Source organism: Sarcophilus harrisii, chromosome 1 (assembly GCF_902635505.1).
Source record: "Sarcophilus harrisii chromosome 1, mSarHar1.11, whole genome shotgun sequence".
Lineage (NCBI taxonomy): Eukaryota > Metazoa > Chordata > Mammalia > Dasyuromorphia > Dasyuridae > Sarcophilus > Sarcophilus harrisii.
In genome coordinates, this window is record NC_045426.1 from 517,582,543 (window position 1) to 517,600,201 (window position 17,659).

The 17,659-nt window shown below is 34.1% G+C and overlaps 1 protein-coding gene across 1 annotated transcript in view; it reads left to right on the forward strand.

Moving 5' to 3' along the window:
• The window catches only part of CCDC102B (coiled-coil domain containing 102B), a 525,678-nt gene that overhangs the window by 92,072 nt on the left and 415,947 nt on the right, over positions 1-17,659 (forward strand). Inside the window, 2 exon segments of the mRNA XM_031946694.1 lie at positions 2,287-2,328; positions 2,330-2,502. Of these exon segments, the coding sequence (XP_031802554.1) occupies positions 2,287-2,328; positions 2,330-2,502 (215 nt within the window).

A 17,659-nucleotide genomic window follows, 5' to 3' on the forward strand; every position in this document is an offset into this window, starting at 1 on the left:
ATTTACTTGGTACCATAAGGAGGGTCCCCACTCCTTCCTGTAGTTGTAGAGAGTATATACTGTAGCTATAAGTTCTAGAGTGCTAGTGCTCCTACTTGACTTGGAAATATAAGCCAGAACTGTAACCCAGGTCTGTATATGTTCAGAGCAACAGAGTCCTGCATGAGAGCCACTTTTGCAATATCCTTCTGACCAGCTATTAAACCTCCCTCATTGTCTTTGGACTGAACCCTCCAGAAGCTGTTGCTGCTGTTAGCAATGCTGATTCAGTGGCTCCCAAGGTTTGCTCCTGGTTTTCTGGGGTTCCCTCCTCACTCTAATAAAACAAACTTTTCCTGATGACTTTTCAAGTCATCCTTGGTGTCTGTGGGCTGTGAGGTCTGAAAATTGCTGTTCCTGCTGCCACTGATTAGCAGGCCCTAAGGCCTTATCCTGCTTTGCTGGAGTCAGAACTATGGTGCAATTCCATCCTGATGCAACAGACTTACCCTACTGACCTTCTAAATTGTCTTCAGCTGAGAAATTGTTCCACTCCATCCATGTGCTTACAGTCATTATTTAAAGGTGTTTGGAGAAATTTGGGGAAGAGTACAGATGAGTACCTGTTTTTACTCTGCTATCTTGACTCTGCCTCCTATATTCCTTTTGTACATATAGTTTTGCCACTTTTAATCAACTAAAATGTGGAATTCTGTATATCCTTGTAACAATGAGATTCAATTAACCCCATGAGATATTTAACAGATACTAATGAATTAAATGGGTAGAGCAAAGATTATGCTTTTAGAATGAGTTACAGAATTTTAAAGTCATTTATCATTTGTTAATTTGTTAATAGCACACATGAGATATTATGTGGGAAGGGAAAGGAGAGAGGTATTGCCTGAAATAATTTATAATATAAATAAAATATATTTAAACATGAATAAATTCAGGAAGTGTCTAAGTCTAAAATTTCTTCAGGAATTAGGGGAAATGAATTACCATCAGATGTAGAAGAAGCCTTAAGCAGCTGTTCTGATTTAGAGCAGCTTCTTCTGTCAGCTCTAAGCATAAGAAGGGCCATGCCTCATTTCTCTCTGCTTACTATTTTGCTTAGTGTATTACACACATCCCATTTGTTATTTGACAACTATTGCTCAGAGTGTAAAGTACTTCTTATATAGAAAAGGGAGAATAAAATTAAGCACTACTGCCTCTGTGTACCACTATTAGAAGGTGATATAATATATTTATTCATTCTTATATTGTAGTGTATATAGGTATAATAAGTATATTTTTTTCTCAGTGGCAGTGGAAATTCATAACAAGAATACATTTAAATGTTATTTATATATATATAACTAGCATGGTCTGTATTCATTGTCATTAATTTGTAAGATGGGTATATTTTCTTAATTCTGGAATTAATCTTAATTATAACTGGATACTGACTTGATATATTTATATTTCCTCAAAAATAGCAACCCCATAACTCATTAACTTCCTCAACTCCCATGACCTTCACTGCTTCTCATTCATATATGGAGGTAATTATACCATGATCTTCCCATCACCTATGGGTGTTTTGCTTCTATATCAATAAGTCTGGAATTTCCCTAAATGGTCATAATATAGCCTGTCATTCTATACCTCCCTGTTCCTCATATCTTCAAAATCTTCATCTTTGCCGTAATCAACATCTTGTTAATTCTCTGTGTTCTCCTATCACCTCCATTCTGACTCTACTTTCCTCATTTATAAATCTGACCTTATAAATACCCCTACCTCAATGTTGTAGGGAACTTACTAAGTGTAACTCAGAAGTTTCAAACATATGGCTCTGTCACAAATTAAAATGTAATTGGAAAATTTTTTTTAAAAATTACATAAAATATAGATGATAATGTTTTTGTTTATTGCTATCATTATTGTTAATATGTACCCACAAGAAGCATTATAGGTGGTTTTGTGACTCTAATTTCTACTTAAATTTGACACTACTTGTTAAAGTAACTGTTGAGTTGTTGATTTGCATAAGTGAAGTGATTTTCCATACTTAGAATTCCCTACAGCAATGGGGAAGTTCCAACAGAAATCACAATAAAACAAAACAAAGAACAATTTTGTATCCTGAGAAGATAATAATCTTATGTTGAATATTTTGAAATAGGGAAATGTGCCTTAATTATTTTCTCTATATTTCTCCTGAGATAATTGTTAAATCAGGCATTACATAATTGAATAAATTAGTTTTGCTTTGGAGATGTGTGTGTGTGTGTATAATATTTGTGTTTATCTCTCTAGGAAATATATAAGGTTGTCAACCCAGAAAGATTCAACCAGGATTATGGATTTACAAGGTCCTGATTTCTTCAGAAAAGATCTTCATGACAACTGTATGGAGAAGTCTGTATTGAGCCTAGATGATATACTACAACCTTCGAAGAAGGAATTAAGTCAGATTTCAACTCTGAAATTTCATTTGGATGAGTCTCAGAAAAATTTGTGGAAGGAAAGAGAGTAAGTGCAATTCATTGTGTCTTTTGAATAAATCATGACTTTAAAACATTGAATAGAGTTAATTTAGATAAATGTTATAAGAATGTGCTTTCACCAATTGTCTTTGTGACAATGTCTTTTCAAAGACAGCTGGACTTGGAGTCATAAAGAACTAACTCTGACACTTATTGGATTGCTTTGGATCACTGAACCACTGAGAAGAACCAAGTCTTTTATAATTGATCATCACACATTCTTGCTGTTATTGTGTATAATGTATTTCTGGTTCTGCTTATTTTACTCAGCATTAGTTTATATAAATTTTTCTAGGCTTTTCTAAAATCAGCTTGTTCATCATTTTTTATTGAACCATAATATTACAGCTTGTTCCCTATCATCTTAGTCAGTCTGAGATGGTACTTCATAATTGTTTTAATTTGCATTTCTCTAGTCAATAGTAATTTAGAGCATTCTTTCATATGACTATAGATGGCTTTAATTTCATCATCTGAAAGTTGTTTATATTCTTTAAACATTTATCAATTGGGGAATGATATATTATTTTAAATTTGATATAGTTCTTTATATATTTTAGAAATGAGACCTTTATCAGAAACCCTGGCTGTAAAATATTTTCTCCAGCTTTGTACTTTCCTTTTAATCTTACTCTCTCCTTTCACAGATGTTGGCACTGAGGTTCAGGCAAGTTAAGTCATTTGCCTAAGATTACATACATAATGTCAAAAGCAAATCTTCTGATATTAGGCCAACAACTAACAACTTTACTACACAATCATTTAACAGGATGACATGAAAGACAAGTACCCTCTTACTATTTCTTCTGCTTAATTTCTTTTTTAACTTATCTTTGACTATTGTTGTAGCTTTGCTAGAGCAAACTTCTTTCTTCTTGGGAGAGAGAAAATGAAATAAATATGTGAATGCAAGTGTTTAGCCTTCTGATTTTCCTTTGTTTATAGGTTGAAACAAAACAACAAAACAAAACAAAAAACGATAAAAACAACAAAAAATCCATCTAAATTGTAGTGCTCCTGACACTCTTTAAACAGGAAATGTGAACTCTTGCTTGTCTGTTTTCATTGTATTTACATGCTGAACTGTTAAGGGCCAGAACTCTGACCTTGAAACAAGGATTCTTATAAAGTGTTAAGTCAGTGGAATTGATAGAGACAATGATTATCTATTTTAGCATGGTTCAGTATGATTGATTTAATCTTACAACAAATAATGGTTTCCTAGTGATATAATGATTGATTTATATTCAGTATGGAGCATATAAGCAGGGACTAAGAGCTATAGAGGACAAGTGCACTAGAAACTCTTGGAGCCAACAAGACAGAAATTCACCTTCAGTCAGGCTCCTGGTGGGTGGCCTGGCCTCCTGTACTTCCCCCACTAAGACCAAGGCCAGATTGAAAGGCTCTCTAGAAAGCTGCCCAGCAGCAAGGAGACAATAAAGGATTTGGACTTTTAACACCTGGCTGTCCTTGTTGTGATTACTAAATTGAAAAAAAAGAATATTCCCAGAGACCCCAAGAAAACCTCAATGAGAGAACATTACACTAAACATCTTTTGTATGTCTTTTGAAGTCAGTTATTCAATGAGAATTTTGTATAGCCATATTAATCTCTTTAAACAGTTTTTTTTCCTTCCTCATTGCAATAATTTTTATTTATCTTTTAATGATTTCATTCTTATAAGCTATCATCTTCTTGGGCCAACCTTCCTAGCTAAATATTGAGCATTCATATTCTAACTACTCTTTCTTTGAATCTTTTGAAAGTTAGTCTTTCATGTCAATGCATGTCAAACAGTGGTCCTCTCTTCTATCAGTCACATCTGGAATTATAAAAAAAAATAAATAAGTTTAAAAATGTTTATTATGTGCTAGGCATAGTGGATATAAAGACAAAAGTGAAACAGGACCTGCCAATCATGAACTAATTAACTAATAGTTAATTAACACTAACTTACTCATTGTGTCTGATTTTGACTTCCACTGGGGTTTTCTAGGAAAAATGATATTTGAGTAATTTGCCATTTCTTTCTCCATCTCACTTTATAGATGAGGAAACTAAAGCAAGCAGGTTAAAATGGCTTGCTCAGAGTCACAGAGTAGTAAGTATTTTAGGCTAGACTTAAACTTAGGTTCTCTTAACTCCAAGACTGGCTTTCTATTTACTATGTCATTTATAAGTATATGAAAAATATATGGAAAGTATAAAAGGTAATTTTTGGGAGGAGGTACAAGAAGTAGATGAGATTGTGAAAGGTAGCATGTAGAAAGTCATATTTGAACTTAACGTTAAGGTAAGCTAGGCAGAGATAAGGCAAAGATGAAGAGGAATATATTCCAAGAGTGGAGGATAGATTACACCAAATTATGGGAGATGGGGAAAAGGAATTTCATGTGGCATGAGGAACAGCAAAATGTTTCACTTGACTAGGTTACAGAATGTGTGAAAAGTAATGTATAATAAACCTAAGATTATAGAATGAAGCTTAGTTGGGAAATATTTAAATGCCATAGAGAAAAATTGTTATTTGACTTAGAGGTACAGGGAATCCCTGAAATATACTGAGGAGAGAAATGATCTAGTAGAGGCAAATCTATGCTTTTAATATGACTATAATTATTTAGAGTCTGATTTAGAAAATTAAAAAAGTAGTCAGAAAAACTAATTTGAAGACTTTTCCAGTGGTTCAGATGGCAGTGATAAGGATTTGAATTAGCTACATTTTTGGTGGAATTGTGAACAGATCCAGTTATTCTGAAGAGCAATTTAGAACTATGTTCAAAAAGTTATCAAACTGTTCATACCCTTTGACCCAGAAATGTTATTACTAGGCTTATTTCCCAAAGAGATCTTAAAGGAAGAAAGGGACACACATGTGCAAAACTGTTTGTGGCAGCCCTCTTTGTAGTGGCTAGAAACTGGAAACTGAATGGATGTCCATCAATTGGAGAATAGCTGAGTAAGTTATGGTATATGAATGTTATGAATTATGATTGTTCTATAAGAAATGATCAGGAGGATGATTTTAGAAAGGCCTGGAAAGACTTACATGTGGAGTAAGTGATGATGAGTGAAATGAGCAGAACCAGGAGATCATTGTACATGGCAACATCAATATTACATGATGATCAATTCTGATTAATGTGACTCTTTCCAGCAATGAGATGATTGATGCCAGTTCCAATGATCTTGTGAGGAAGAGAGCCATCTACATCAAGAGACAAGATTGTAGTAACTGAATGTGGATCACAACATAACATTATCACTTTTTGTTGTTGTTCACTTGCATTTTGTTTTCTTACTCATTTACTTTTTTTTGTTGATCTGATTTTTCTTGTGCAGCAACAGAATTGTATAAATATGTTTATACATATTGGATTTAACATGTTTAACATATATTGAATTGCTTGCCATCTAAGGGAGGGAGTGGTGGGAAGGAGAAAATCTGAAACTCAAGGCTATGTAAGGGTCAGTTCTGCCAGATTATCTGGGCATATGTTTTGAAAATAAAAAAGCTTTATTTAAAAAGAGGGCTTGAATTAGGGCAGTGGCCAAGTAAATAGAGGAAAATGATCTAAGAGGTGTTGTGAACATAGAACTAATAAGATTTGTCACCCAATTTGATATATGGGCTGAATGAGAATGTGGAATCAAAGATTATAAAGTTGTAAACTGAGTAACTAGGGGGAAAGTGTCATCCTTGACAATAATGGAAAAGTTTTGAAAAGAAGTGACTTTTAGGGAGAAAAGATTTCTTTTTAGGCATTTGGAATTTGAGATGTCTATTGGACATATCCAACTGGATGTCATATAGTATATCAATAGTATAATATTGTCACTCCAGATGAGAATTAACATTGAAGATATTTTCAGGAGGAAATTTCCAGTGGTCTTTTGTAAATTTAACATAATTCTTTTCTAAAGAACCTGAAGTGAATGTTTAATCTTCTTCAAAAACATTAGCATCTCTTACCAAAAATTAACAACTTCTACAGAAAGTAAAAATCTCTTCTCCAGAGTAACACCAACAAATTCAATAGATGTAGAACAAAGAAGAAATAGGCTATGATTTAGAATTTGCTTTCTCCTTAATCTATTTAGGGAACTATCCTATGGGCATTGTGATTCAAAGCTCGAGTGCCCATGAATCAATTTTAAGCTGTACTCCAAATGAAACAATTACGAAGTGTTTTTGCTTTCCATCACAAGGGAATGTTTCCCAAGGATACATTATGTTTTAGGACTATAAATTTTCCTAATCTTTTAAATTCTTGCTCCTGAAACTTTAGTAAGTGGGTGGCTTGTATTGAGCAATCCTTAATACACTTTCAATTGCTCCCCGCTTAGGGGAAAATTCCCTTTTAATTTTCCACAGACATCTGTTGCCTTGACTACTATAGCCTAATCAGAAAAATCCAGGACTAGGATTTAGGCAACTAGTCCCACATCTGAAATGAACTAGACTTGGAAAATGTACAGAAAATTCTTTCTCCCATTTATGAAATTTATTTTTAATATTGCTTATAAAATGTGACTATTTATAAGCTGCTGCCCAGGACGCTTTTTAGAAAGACACATTTTGAAGTACTGACCAGCTGCAATAAGACCACACTGGTAGAGGAATTGGAAAAGTGATAGGGGATGGCAGGATAAATTTCCTTTCACATGTTTATCTTTCTGCTTCTGATCCTTCTAAGAAGCACAGATAAGGAGGTATCTATGAATTCCTTTAGGTTCATTGATTGATTTGATTCAGGGATATTACCTATGTCCAGTATGTCATATGCAAAGCAGATATTTCATGTAGCTTTTTTTTTTAAAAAAAAGAATTGTTCCTAATATTATAGCTTTTGCCTGTATCTGTTTTATAATATTTGTTTTCTTTCACATAGAACATTTATTTCTGCTTCATTATTTAGAACTCAACTCTTCTTTTGCATAGGAAAAGACAAAAATCATTTTAGTCATATGCTAATTAAATTAATATTTATTTTCTTATGTAAATATGAAAGGTCACTAGTTAGCTACTGAAGAATTTTGAGTTCTTGTTCTGGCTCAGCTACGAGCTCAGACAATTCACTTCAATTCTTTGAATCTTTTCCCATATAACAGAAGCAGTTTGGATTAAGTGAACTCAGACATCCCTTGAATATTTAAAGTGAATTGTTCCTATGATTTTGTTACCTTGTGCTTCAGTAAAAATGGATTTTTTTTTTACTGTTTTGTAATTAGAATATGGTTTTAAATCTTAGTGATGAGGTATAGCAAATAATGTTTGAAAGAAATCCATTGAGCTACCTTTCATCCTGTAAATTATATTTCTTATATGTTTTTATCTTTCCTAATGTTAAAAATACAAAAAGTAATATATGAATCTGATTATTTTGTGTGGAAGAGAAAAGGTAAGCTTGTTGCTATCACTATATGACCATAAATATGGAGTAATTTACATGTCACTTTTCATGAGAAAATAATGCCTTGTAATATTGTATATTACAGTCAACCAAACCTCATTCTTGGATCAATCATATCTTTTGTCCCTTCATTTTTACATATGTATAACTAATTGAAGGTGGAGAAAATTATATATTATTCTGACAAGGTCCACTACAAATATATGTTACATAATCTCACCTGGGCTCTCACTAAGTAATCATACTTATCCCACCATATTTATTTCTCTTATCCTTTCACTATCTCACTCTCCACAACAACTCTTTAGAATCCCTTTTCTTCCTCAAACATTGCAGATCTCCCCATTACCCAAACTGTTTCAGCTGAGAAACTTATCTCATATTTTACAGAAAATAATTAAGCCATCCACTATGAACTCTCTCTCTCTCTCTCTCTCTTTCTTTCTTTTTCTTTTTTTCTCCCTCCCTCCTTTCCTCCCTCACTCCTTTCCTCCCTCCCTCCCTTTTCCCTTCCTTCCTTCCCTCATTCCCTCTTTCTTTCCTTCCTTCTTTTCTTTCTTTCTTTCCTTCTTCATTGAATATTATACATTTGCCTATGGAGGCTCTGTATAAAAGAATGTAAAGTTTTTTAGATTGATTAAATTTTTGTCCTGAAATTTCTTTCTGAAAGATCATGTGTTAAGTACAGATCACTGTGGGTCTCATTGATTGTCCAACAATTAAGTCCTTGGCCAAGCCTTAACTGGTTATTATTTGGGTCCTGATTTACTTAGAGTGAATGAATGAAAATGAAAATGAAATGCTTCTTTTTTGGCCAGAAACCATGAAGATCTTTCATTCCAAGAATGGGATTTTTTTTTTTGACTAAGTAAAAGAGGCCATTCTTTGCCTCAAATTTACCTAGTTTTAATCCCTGAATGGGCAGTGTCTCAGTCACACGAGATCTGTTAAAGACCTCAGTTTTTTTTTTGTTTGTTTGTTTGTTGTTGTTTTGTTTTGTTTTGAAAAATATTTCCATAAAAGTTATGTGAAAGAAAACATAGATTCCCTTACTCTAATTAAAAAATCTCTCAAGAAAAATAAAGTTGATGCATATGTGCGCACATGCGTGTGCACACACACACACACACACATACACACACACACAGAGAATGATTTAATCTATATTCAGACACAATCACTTTCTTCTCTTGGTATGGCTAGAATTTTTCATCATAAATCTTTCAGAGTAGTTATGACAATTGTACTGCTAAGAAGAGCAAAATTATTTACAGGTGGTCATCCCAGAACATTGCTATTACTTTGTATACAGTACATTTCACTTTGCTTAAGTTCATGGAGAACTCTCAAGGTGTTTTTTTTTTCCCCCAAGAGCTTCCTACTCATCACTTCCTGTAAAACAATAATATTCCATGACAATCATACACCATGATTTAGGCAGCTATTTCCTCTTCTCAATTTCTAGTTCTTTGGCCTGAGAAGAGAGCTGTTAAAAAGTATGCTTGTACATAGAGTTCCTTTTCCTCCCTTCTACCTTATGAGTCTCTTTTGTTATTGATGGCTAATAGTGGTATTTGCTGATCAATGGATATGCATGAATTTATATCCCTTCAAGCAAAGATGACATCTTTTGATCATTTCTCAATTGGGGTATGGCTCTCATTTATTTATTTATTTATTTTATCAATTTGATCCAGTTCCCTTTGTGTTTAAGAAATAAGGCTTTATCAGAAAAAAACTTGCTTCAAAATTCTTTTTACAATTATTATTGGGTCAAACTGATAAATAAATAAATAAATAAGAGCCATACCCCAATTGAGAAATGATCAAAAGATGTCATCTTTACTTAAAGGGATATAAATTTATGTATATCCACCAATTGGTGTACTTTTAAAAATTTCTATTTTATCCTCTGCTTCTATAATATCAGGACATTTTTCCTTGATAATTTTTTAAAGATGATTTCCAAGCTCTTTTTTTTATCATGACTTTCAGGTAGACCAATAATTTTAAAATTATTTCTCCTGGATCTATTTTTCAAATCAGATGTTTTCCCAATGGATAGTTCACATTTCCCCCCTATTTTTTTCTTTTTTCTTTATTATATCTTGATTCTTCATAAAGTCTTTAGCTTCCATTTGCTCAATTTTAATTTTTAAGGAATTATTTTCCTCACTGAGATTTTGTACCTCCTTTCCCAATTGACCAATTTTGCTTTTTAAAACATTTTTCTTCTCATTAACTTTTTGTATTTCCTTTTGCACCTTTCTCAATTCTTTCCCTAATTTTTCCTTTCTTTGTCACCATCACTTATTATGTTCAGAATTTTTTTATAATTGTCTGCTCATTTTCTTAGCTTATTATTTGTCTTTTAACTCTTTATTCAAGTGGGATTTGGTTTCCAGGGTGGAGAGTGCATTGTCCTAAGCTTCAGGGTTTTTTGTGAAGGTGCTCCTTCTAGGACCATAAGAATTGTTAGGAGTGTCCTTGCCCTACTGTGGCTGTAAAATCTAGTGTGCTAAAGCAATAGAGTCCTATTTTGCTGATGCAGGGGCCAGGGTTGCTGCACAGCTTGTGCTGAGACTGCATTCAGGAGACCCATCCTATTGCCACAGAACCTCTCCACTGGTCTTCCAACTCTTCTCTGGTGTCTCCTGGCTGAGAGATCCAATTCAGAAGTCCTACCTTGCTTTCACTGGGGTTGGGCTGGAGCTGGAGCCTGGGACTAGGGCTGGGGAGGGACTGCACTGATACAGCCTGCACTGCGATTGCATGCTGGGCTCCCACCCTGGTTCCACAAACCTTTTCTGCTAACTTTCTGAATCCTCTTGCTTGAGAGGTCTGGAAGCCAACAGTCCAGCAACTGTTGGGTGAGTTCCTGTTTTAATGCCATCTTGACTCTGCCTTCAAGATCTTAGCTTAAAAAGCCCAAGGTCTTCAACAGCATCCAGGGCCATCTCCAGTTGTCCTGATTTATAAGTTGCCATTGAACACAGATGGCTCTTGAAAAGGAAATGAGGTTGGTAATATTGTCTAACCCACTTTCACTTAAATGAACTCACTGATATATCAGGGCATTACCTCCCTGATTTCATGGTCCTCTGTGATATGTAAGGACAAAAAAAACATTAAAAAGAAGACTTATTCCTTACCAAGATTTAACTTTGTTGCTTCTGCTAGTTCAAGTGATTCTATTCCATTCTTTCTCCTTCTTCAGATTACCATTACTATCATCCCCAAATGTTCTTTAAAAATTATTTAAAACTTAAATAGAAAACAGAAAAACAAAGAAATAGAAAAAGAAAAAAAAACAGAAAAAACTGTTATGTTCTTATCAGGGCATAGGATAAAAATTATGTAATAAAATTTCATTTAAAAGAAAGTATATTTTAGAACAATTGCTTTCTTGTAGGTTTTCTTTTATTCTCTGCTGTGCATATTTTATTTTATTCTTTCCCCTTCCACCTCCCCAAAGCAAGCTAAAGTTAAGTTTGGACATAATTATGTTTACATATGTACATACACCCATACACCCACACATACATTATACACATACAGACATCCTTCTATGAATTCTTTTGGGGTAGGCAACCATTTAATATTACTCTTTGAGGAGTTTTTAAAATGGTCAAAGGATATGAACAGACAATTCTCAGATGAAGAAATTGAAACTATTTCTAGTCATATGAAAAGATGCTCCAAGTCATTATTAATCAGAGAAATGCAAATTAAGACAACTCTAAGATACCACTACACACCTGTCAGATTGGCTAAGATGGCAGGAAAAAATAATTGTTGGAGGGGATGCGGGAAAACTGGGACATTGATGCATTGTTGGTGGAGTTGTGAATGTATCCAACCATTCTGGAGAGTAGTTTGGAACTATGCTCAAAAAGTTATCAAACTGTGCATACCCTTTGATCCAGCAGTGTTACTACTGGGCTTATATCCAAAAGAGATTATAAAGAAGGGAAAGGGACCTGTATGTGCACTAATGTTTGTGGCAGCCCTTTTTGTAGTGGCTAGAAACTGGAAATTGAATGGATGCCCATCAGTTGGAGAATGGCTGAATAAATTGTGGTATATGAATATTATGGAATATTACTGTTCTGTAAGAAATGACCAACAGGATGATTTCAGAAAGGCCTGGAGAGACTTACATGAACTGATGCTGAGTGAAATGAGCAGGACCAGAAGATCATTATATACTTCAACAACAATACTATATGATGACCAGTTCTGATGGACCTGGCCATCCTCAGCAACGAGATCAACCAAATCATTTCCAATGGAGCAGTAATGAACTGAACCAGCTACACCCAGAGAAAGAACTCTGGGAGATGACTAAAAACCATTACATTGAATTCCCAATCCCTATATTTATGCCCACCTGCATTTTTGATTTCCTTCACAAGCTAATTGTACCATATTTCAGAATCTGATTCTTTTTGTACAGCAAAATAACGGATTGGTCATGTATACTTATTGTGTATCTAATTTATATTTTAATATATTTAACATCTACTGGTCATCCTGCCATCTGGGGAGGGGGGGTAAGAGGTGAAAAAATGGAACAAGAGGTTTGGCAATTGTCAATGCTGTAAAGTTACCCATGCATATAACCTGTAAATAAAAGGCTATTTTAAAAAAAATGTTACTCTTTGAGGGGTTTTAGACGCTTTTGTTTTTATTTTTTTGTTTTTTTTTTTTTTTTTTTTTTGCTTCAGCATCCTCTTCTGAAGATGAAGCATGGTCTTCCTTAATCTCATGGTAATTTTCTGAGATGAACAGTCAATGATTTCAGCATCAATTGATGATTGTCTGTTGAGAATATTATGGAAGTGTTTAGCTCAGCTCTTTAGGATAATGTTCTTATCAGTAATTAATGTGGCTCCCTCAACACAGAATAGTGGAGATGCACCATAGATCTTTGGCCTATAATTAGCTTTTAATGAATCATAAAAGTACTTGGGATTGTTACTAGTAGCATAAAACTGAATTTTATCTGCTTTCTTCCTGTGCTGAATCTGAATCTCTCTAAATTTTGCTTGTACCTTTTTTAATGGAATTAAATGCTACCTTCTTAGAAATGGATTTATGTTCTGTTGGTACATTCTGTGGCATTCTATTTTTTCATTTAGAACCTTGGCAGTGTATTTTTTAGGGATATTCATATTGATAATGAGGTTGACACATAGCATTAGCTTTGTTTAGTCTCTGGGAAGCACTGAAGGAAAGTGAATGAGAGAAGAGGTAACAGACTATCAAACTGAAAATTTATGGAGCCATTGTGCCAAACTCATTGTTGTATACTTCTGAAACAGTATACCACAGCTATACAAGGAAACTTCACTTCTAATTGAATTGTCTTAGGAAGATTCTGAAAGTTATTTGGCAGGATAAGATAACAGACAGTCATTTATACTCTGTTGCAGAGAGCAAAACAACATTGGGCTGATCTCATTGTTCTAATGTCAAATGTAACTTTGCCCAAAAGACTATATTGTGGAAACCTCACACAGAATAAGAGCTCAATTGGGGAGGGGTCAGTAAAAACTATACAAATATATCATGAAGGTCTTTCTTCATAACTTTAGAATTGATTCCTTTATATGGGCAATACTGGCCCAGGACTACCCAATATGCCATGCATTCATCAGGGAAGATGCTATGTTCTCAAAAAAGCAGAATGAAGTAGTTCAGAAGAAACATGAGATGTGCAAAGTTAGAGAATCCACTTCAAAAGTTCATAGAGACTATTTATGACCTGTGGTAAATTTTGAGCTCATTTTGGTTTGATCAGCTAAAGTCCAACACATTGTAGCTTGACACTAGCATAATATTATCATTTTTTGTTCCTCTTTGAGAATGAAGGACAACCAATCAGAAACTTTCTCTAGCTGGATTCTTTCTCCTTTGCCTGCTCATTTTTTTTAATAAGATCTTGCTAATTTAATCATCTCTTTTGGGGTGAAGGGAATGGTACCTCTGAGATCAAGTCTTTCTTCAGTTCTTCCCTCTGGTCTGGAGGCTGAAACCAAGAATTTCACCCTTCTTTAAGTGCCCTCAGCCAGTGGTTTTCCCACTGCTTCTGCACAAACCAAGTGTTTGCTGATTTCTTCTTACCTGGAGTCATGTTTCAGCAGCACAGCTGCTTCCTTCAATCTTCTCAAACTCAGAGTCTGACTCCTTACACTGTCCAGAAGTTAAAACTTCCCATGCTTGGGGGTTAAGGGTGACATCTTAACTCTTGTAGTTTTAAGATATCTCACTTGCTGTTTTGAGTGAAGCTACCTTGGAGATGCTTATACTTCACATGAGCCAAACCCCTTTCCTAGGGTTTTTCTTCAGATCTTCTCCAGTTTTCCCAGGAGGAGTACTGTTCTGCCTCTGTAGAGGGCCGGAACTCTGGAGAATATATTTGAAACAAAGATACTTACAAGAAAGTGTGAACTCAGTGGAATTGATGAAATAATGGTTATCTAGTTCATAAATATATAATATGATATATTCTTTCTAGTTTCATATAATGATATAATCACTTCAGTTGGCATATACTCGGTATGCTGTAATTATGTAATTGTAATAGGGTATTTAAGGGCTGAGAGAACTGAGGACACAGTCAGTCAAAGTGAACAGACTATGAAGGAGACAATAAAGACTTTAGACTCTATTCCTGACCATCTTCTTGATGATTATCCTGCTGAGACCAAGGCCCATCCGGAGGACTTCCAGAAAACTAGCCTGCACATTACATGACCCAACTCTTATTTGTTTTTCACTGGTCAACATTTACCCTGAAGCACAATTGTGATTTGTTTGTGGGGGAAATATGGAGAGCTTGGAGTTTTGTGACCTACTCCATCATTTTCCAAGAATCCTCTCTCCATCCTGACATTATAACTTATTTTCAATCTGTCCCTCTCTACTGGCTCCTTCCTTATTATCTATAAACATGCCCGTTTTTTAGTCTATTCTGAAAACAAAACAAAACAAAACAAAAAAAACCTTTACTTCCTTCCATAATTGGTGACTACCATCCTATTTCTTCTCTGCCCTTTCCTTTTGTCTAGAAATCTAGAAAAGGTTGTCTATAATAGGTGCTTCTACTTTCTTTTCCATACATTTTTCGCAACTCCTCATAATCTGGTTTCTTACTTTATTATTCCATTGAAACTGTTCTCTTTGAAGTAATAAGTAATGATGAAGTAAGTAATGATTATTTAGCTGCTAAATCCAGTGGCCTTTTTCAAATCCTCATTTTCCTTGACCTCTCTGCAATCTTTGATGTTGTTGATCACTTTCTCCTTAATACTGCCTTCTTTTAGGTTTTCTGGGTACCAGTCTCTCCTGGTTTGCCTCCTACTTAATTAACTGCTCCTTTTCTGTCTTCTTTGCTGGATTCTTCTCTAGATCATGTTCTTTAACCAGAGCTGTCTCTCAGGATTCTGTCCTGGGCCCTCTTTTCTTTCCCTCTATACTTATTTGGTGATCTCATTAACTCCATGAATTTAATTGGTTTCTCTAAACTAAGAAATTGGTTTCTTTCTTAAATCCACCCTTCCCACCCTGATCCACAGATTAAGTTGACCTCCACTCTATATCTACAACTGCCTTTCAGAGATTTCCAATGGGAAGTCAAGTAGAAATCTTAAATTTAATAATCCAAAATAGAATTAATTATATTTCCCCTAATCTGTGCCTTTTCTATTATTATAAAGGGCAAAGTCATTCTCTCATTTCCTCAAGCTCAGAAACTAAGAGTAATCTGCATTACTCATTATTTCTCACCTTCCATATCCAAGCTGTTTGGAAGGACTATTGATTTCATAGTTGAAATATCATTCAAATATGCTCTGTTCTCTCCTCTGACACTACTACCCCTCTGGTGCAGATCCAGATTACCTGGGCTCTTGCAATTGTATTATTACAATGGCCTACTACTGTGTCTACCTGACTTAAATCAATCTCCATTTGAATCCATCCTTTCTTCAAACACTAAATTGATTTTCCTAAAGTGTAAATCCAATCATTTCAAACCTCCTTACCCCACCCCTCTGCCACCCTGGCCCCTATCCCTGCTCCTTATTCAGTAAGATCCAGTGACTTTCTAATATTTCCAGGAGAAAATACACAATGTACTTTTTGTTATTCAAAGCCTTTCATAACCTAGATCCTTCCTGTCTTTCCATTCTTACAGTACTTCCAGACATACTGTCCTCTAGTGGTTCCAGGAACAAGATAATCTTTTTCTTGCTAGCAAGGTCTCTCCCATGCCTAGAATTCTTTTCCTTTTCTCCAACTATTGATCTCCCTGGATTCCTTTAAGTCTCATTTAAAATATGTGCTATCCCTCTGTTGTTTCTTATTTATACTATATCTAGTTTTTTAAAAAATATATTTGTTTGTATATTGTTTCCCTCATTAGACTGTAAATTCCTCATGGGCATAAAATGTCTTTTGCCTCTAACATTTAGCATAGCAGGCATAATAGGTACTTGATAAATATTTATCTATTGACTATTTGTTGATTATTTTTCCTTTAGGATTTTATTTTAAACTCTTTAATTCTTACTAACTTTAAATCGGCACTGAGTCTTTAGTTTTCTTTTTTCTTTTTTTGCCATGTTAACATCAACAAGATAATAAGTTTGAGAAATTAAATTTTCATCCTCAGCAATATGGTGGGTAGATTATTTTGAAAGGGTATTTCTATGTTTGGAATATGAAATGTTTCTTTCTGGATGTTTATTGATAAAAGAACTTTCAGTTTATGGACATATTTTGATTAACTTTAATTTTTAAAGTATATTGTAATCATAAAATTTGACAAGCTACTATTAAATCATGTGAAAACATCACAATATCTTGCTGCACAAATGCTCTTTGAATAATTGTTGCTGTCATAACATTTGAGGACTCAAGCAGAGTGACTTGAAAACTGCTGCTTTAGACCAGGAAAATTTTATCATAACATTATCCAATGTTTTGCTAAATTTTTGTTTATCAAATTAAAAAAAATAATTCTGGAATATATAAATCTTGTTTTAACTTGTTAGTAAGTGTCCTTTAATGATACGGGTGACAAAATATAACCAGTGCAGATGAAAATTAGAAATTTCTTATTGAATGAAATAATTCTATAACTCTGTCTGTAATACACAACTATTTAATTAGGTTAAAATATTCTATATTTATGTAGTGCCCTCTGCTGCATGACTGTAGATATGCACTCTTCTTTGCTACATTCTAACAAAAATCTTGTAATAATGACCAGTTAAATGCCAAACTAAAACAAAACCAAGAACCAAACAAAATTTTAAAAATGATTAAACACGGCATGGGTTTTATATACAATTTTCTTTTCAAGAACTATATTTTTTCTCTTACAATTTTTATTTAACCTAATAAAATATTTAGCTGTTTTTCTTAAGGGCAAATAAAAATGAGCAGAAACTAACATCAGATGATAATCTTTCAATGGTAAACAAAGAAATGAAGACTTCTGAAATTATAGTCTATAAAGAAGCAGAAAATAATATTAGATGGAGAAACATAAAGTAAATGCAAACATTTCAGTTTTGCATTTAGAATGTCTTGTCTCTTATACTACTTGTGTACATATGTATAAATGACTTAAGTTCTTTAGGTCTTTGGACAATTCTTTAAACAATGAATTATAGATGAGTAGATCATCTACACTGGCTGAGTAGATTTTCATACTT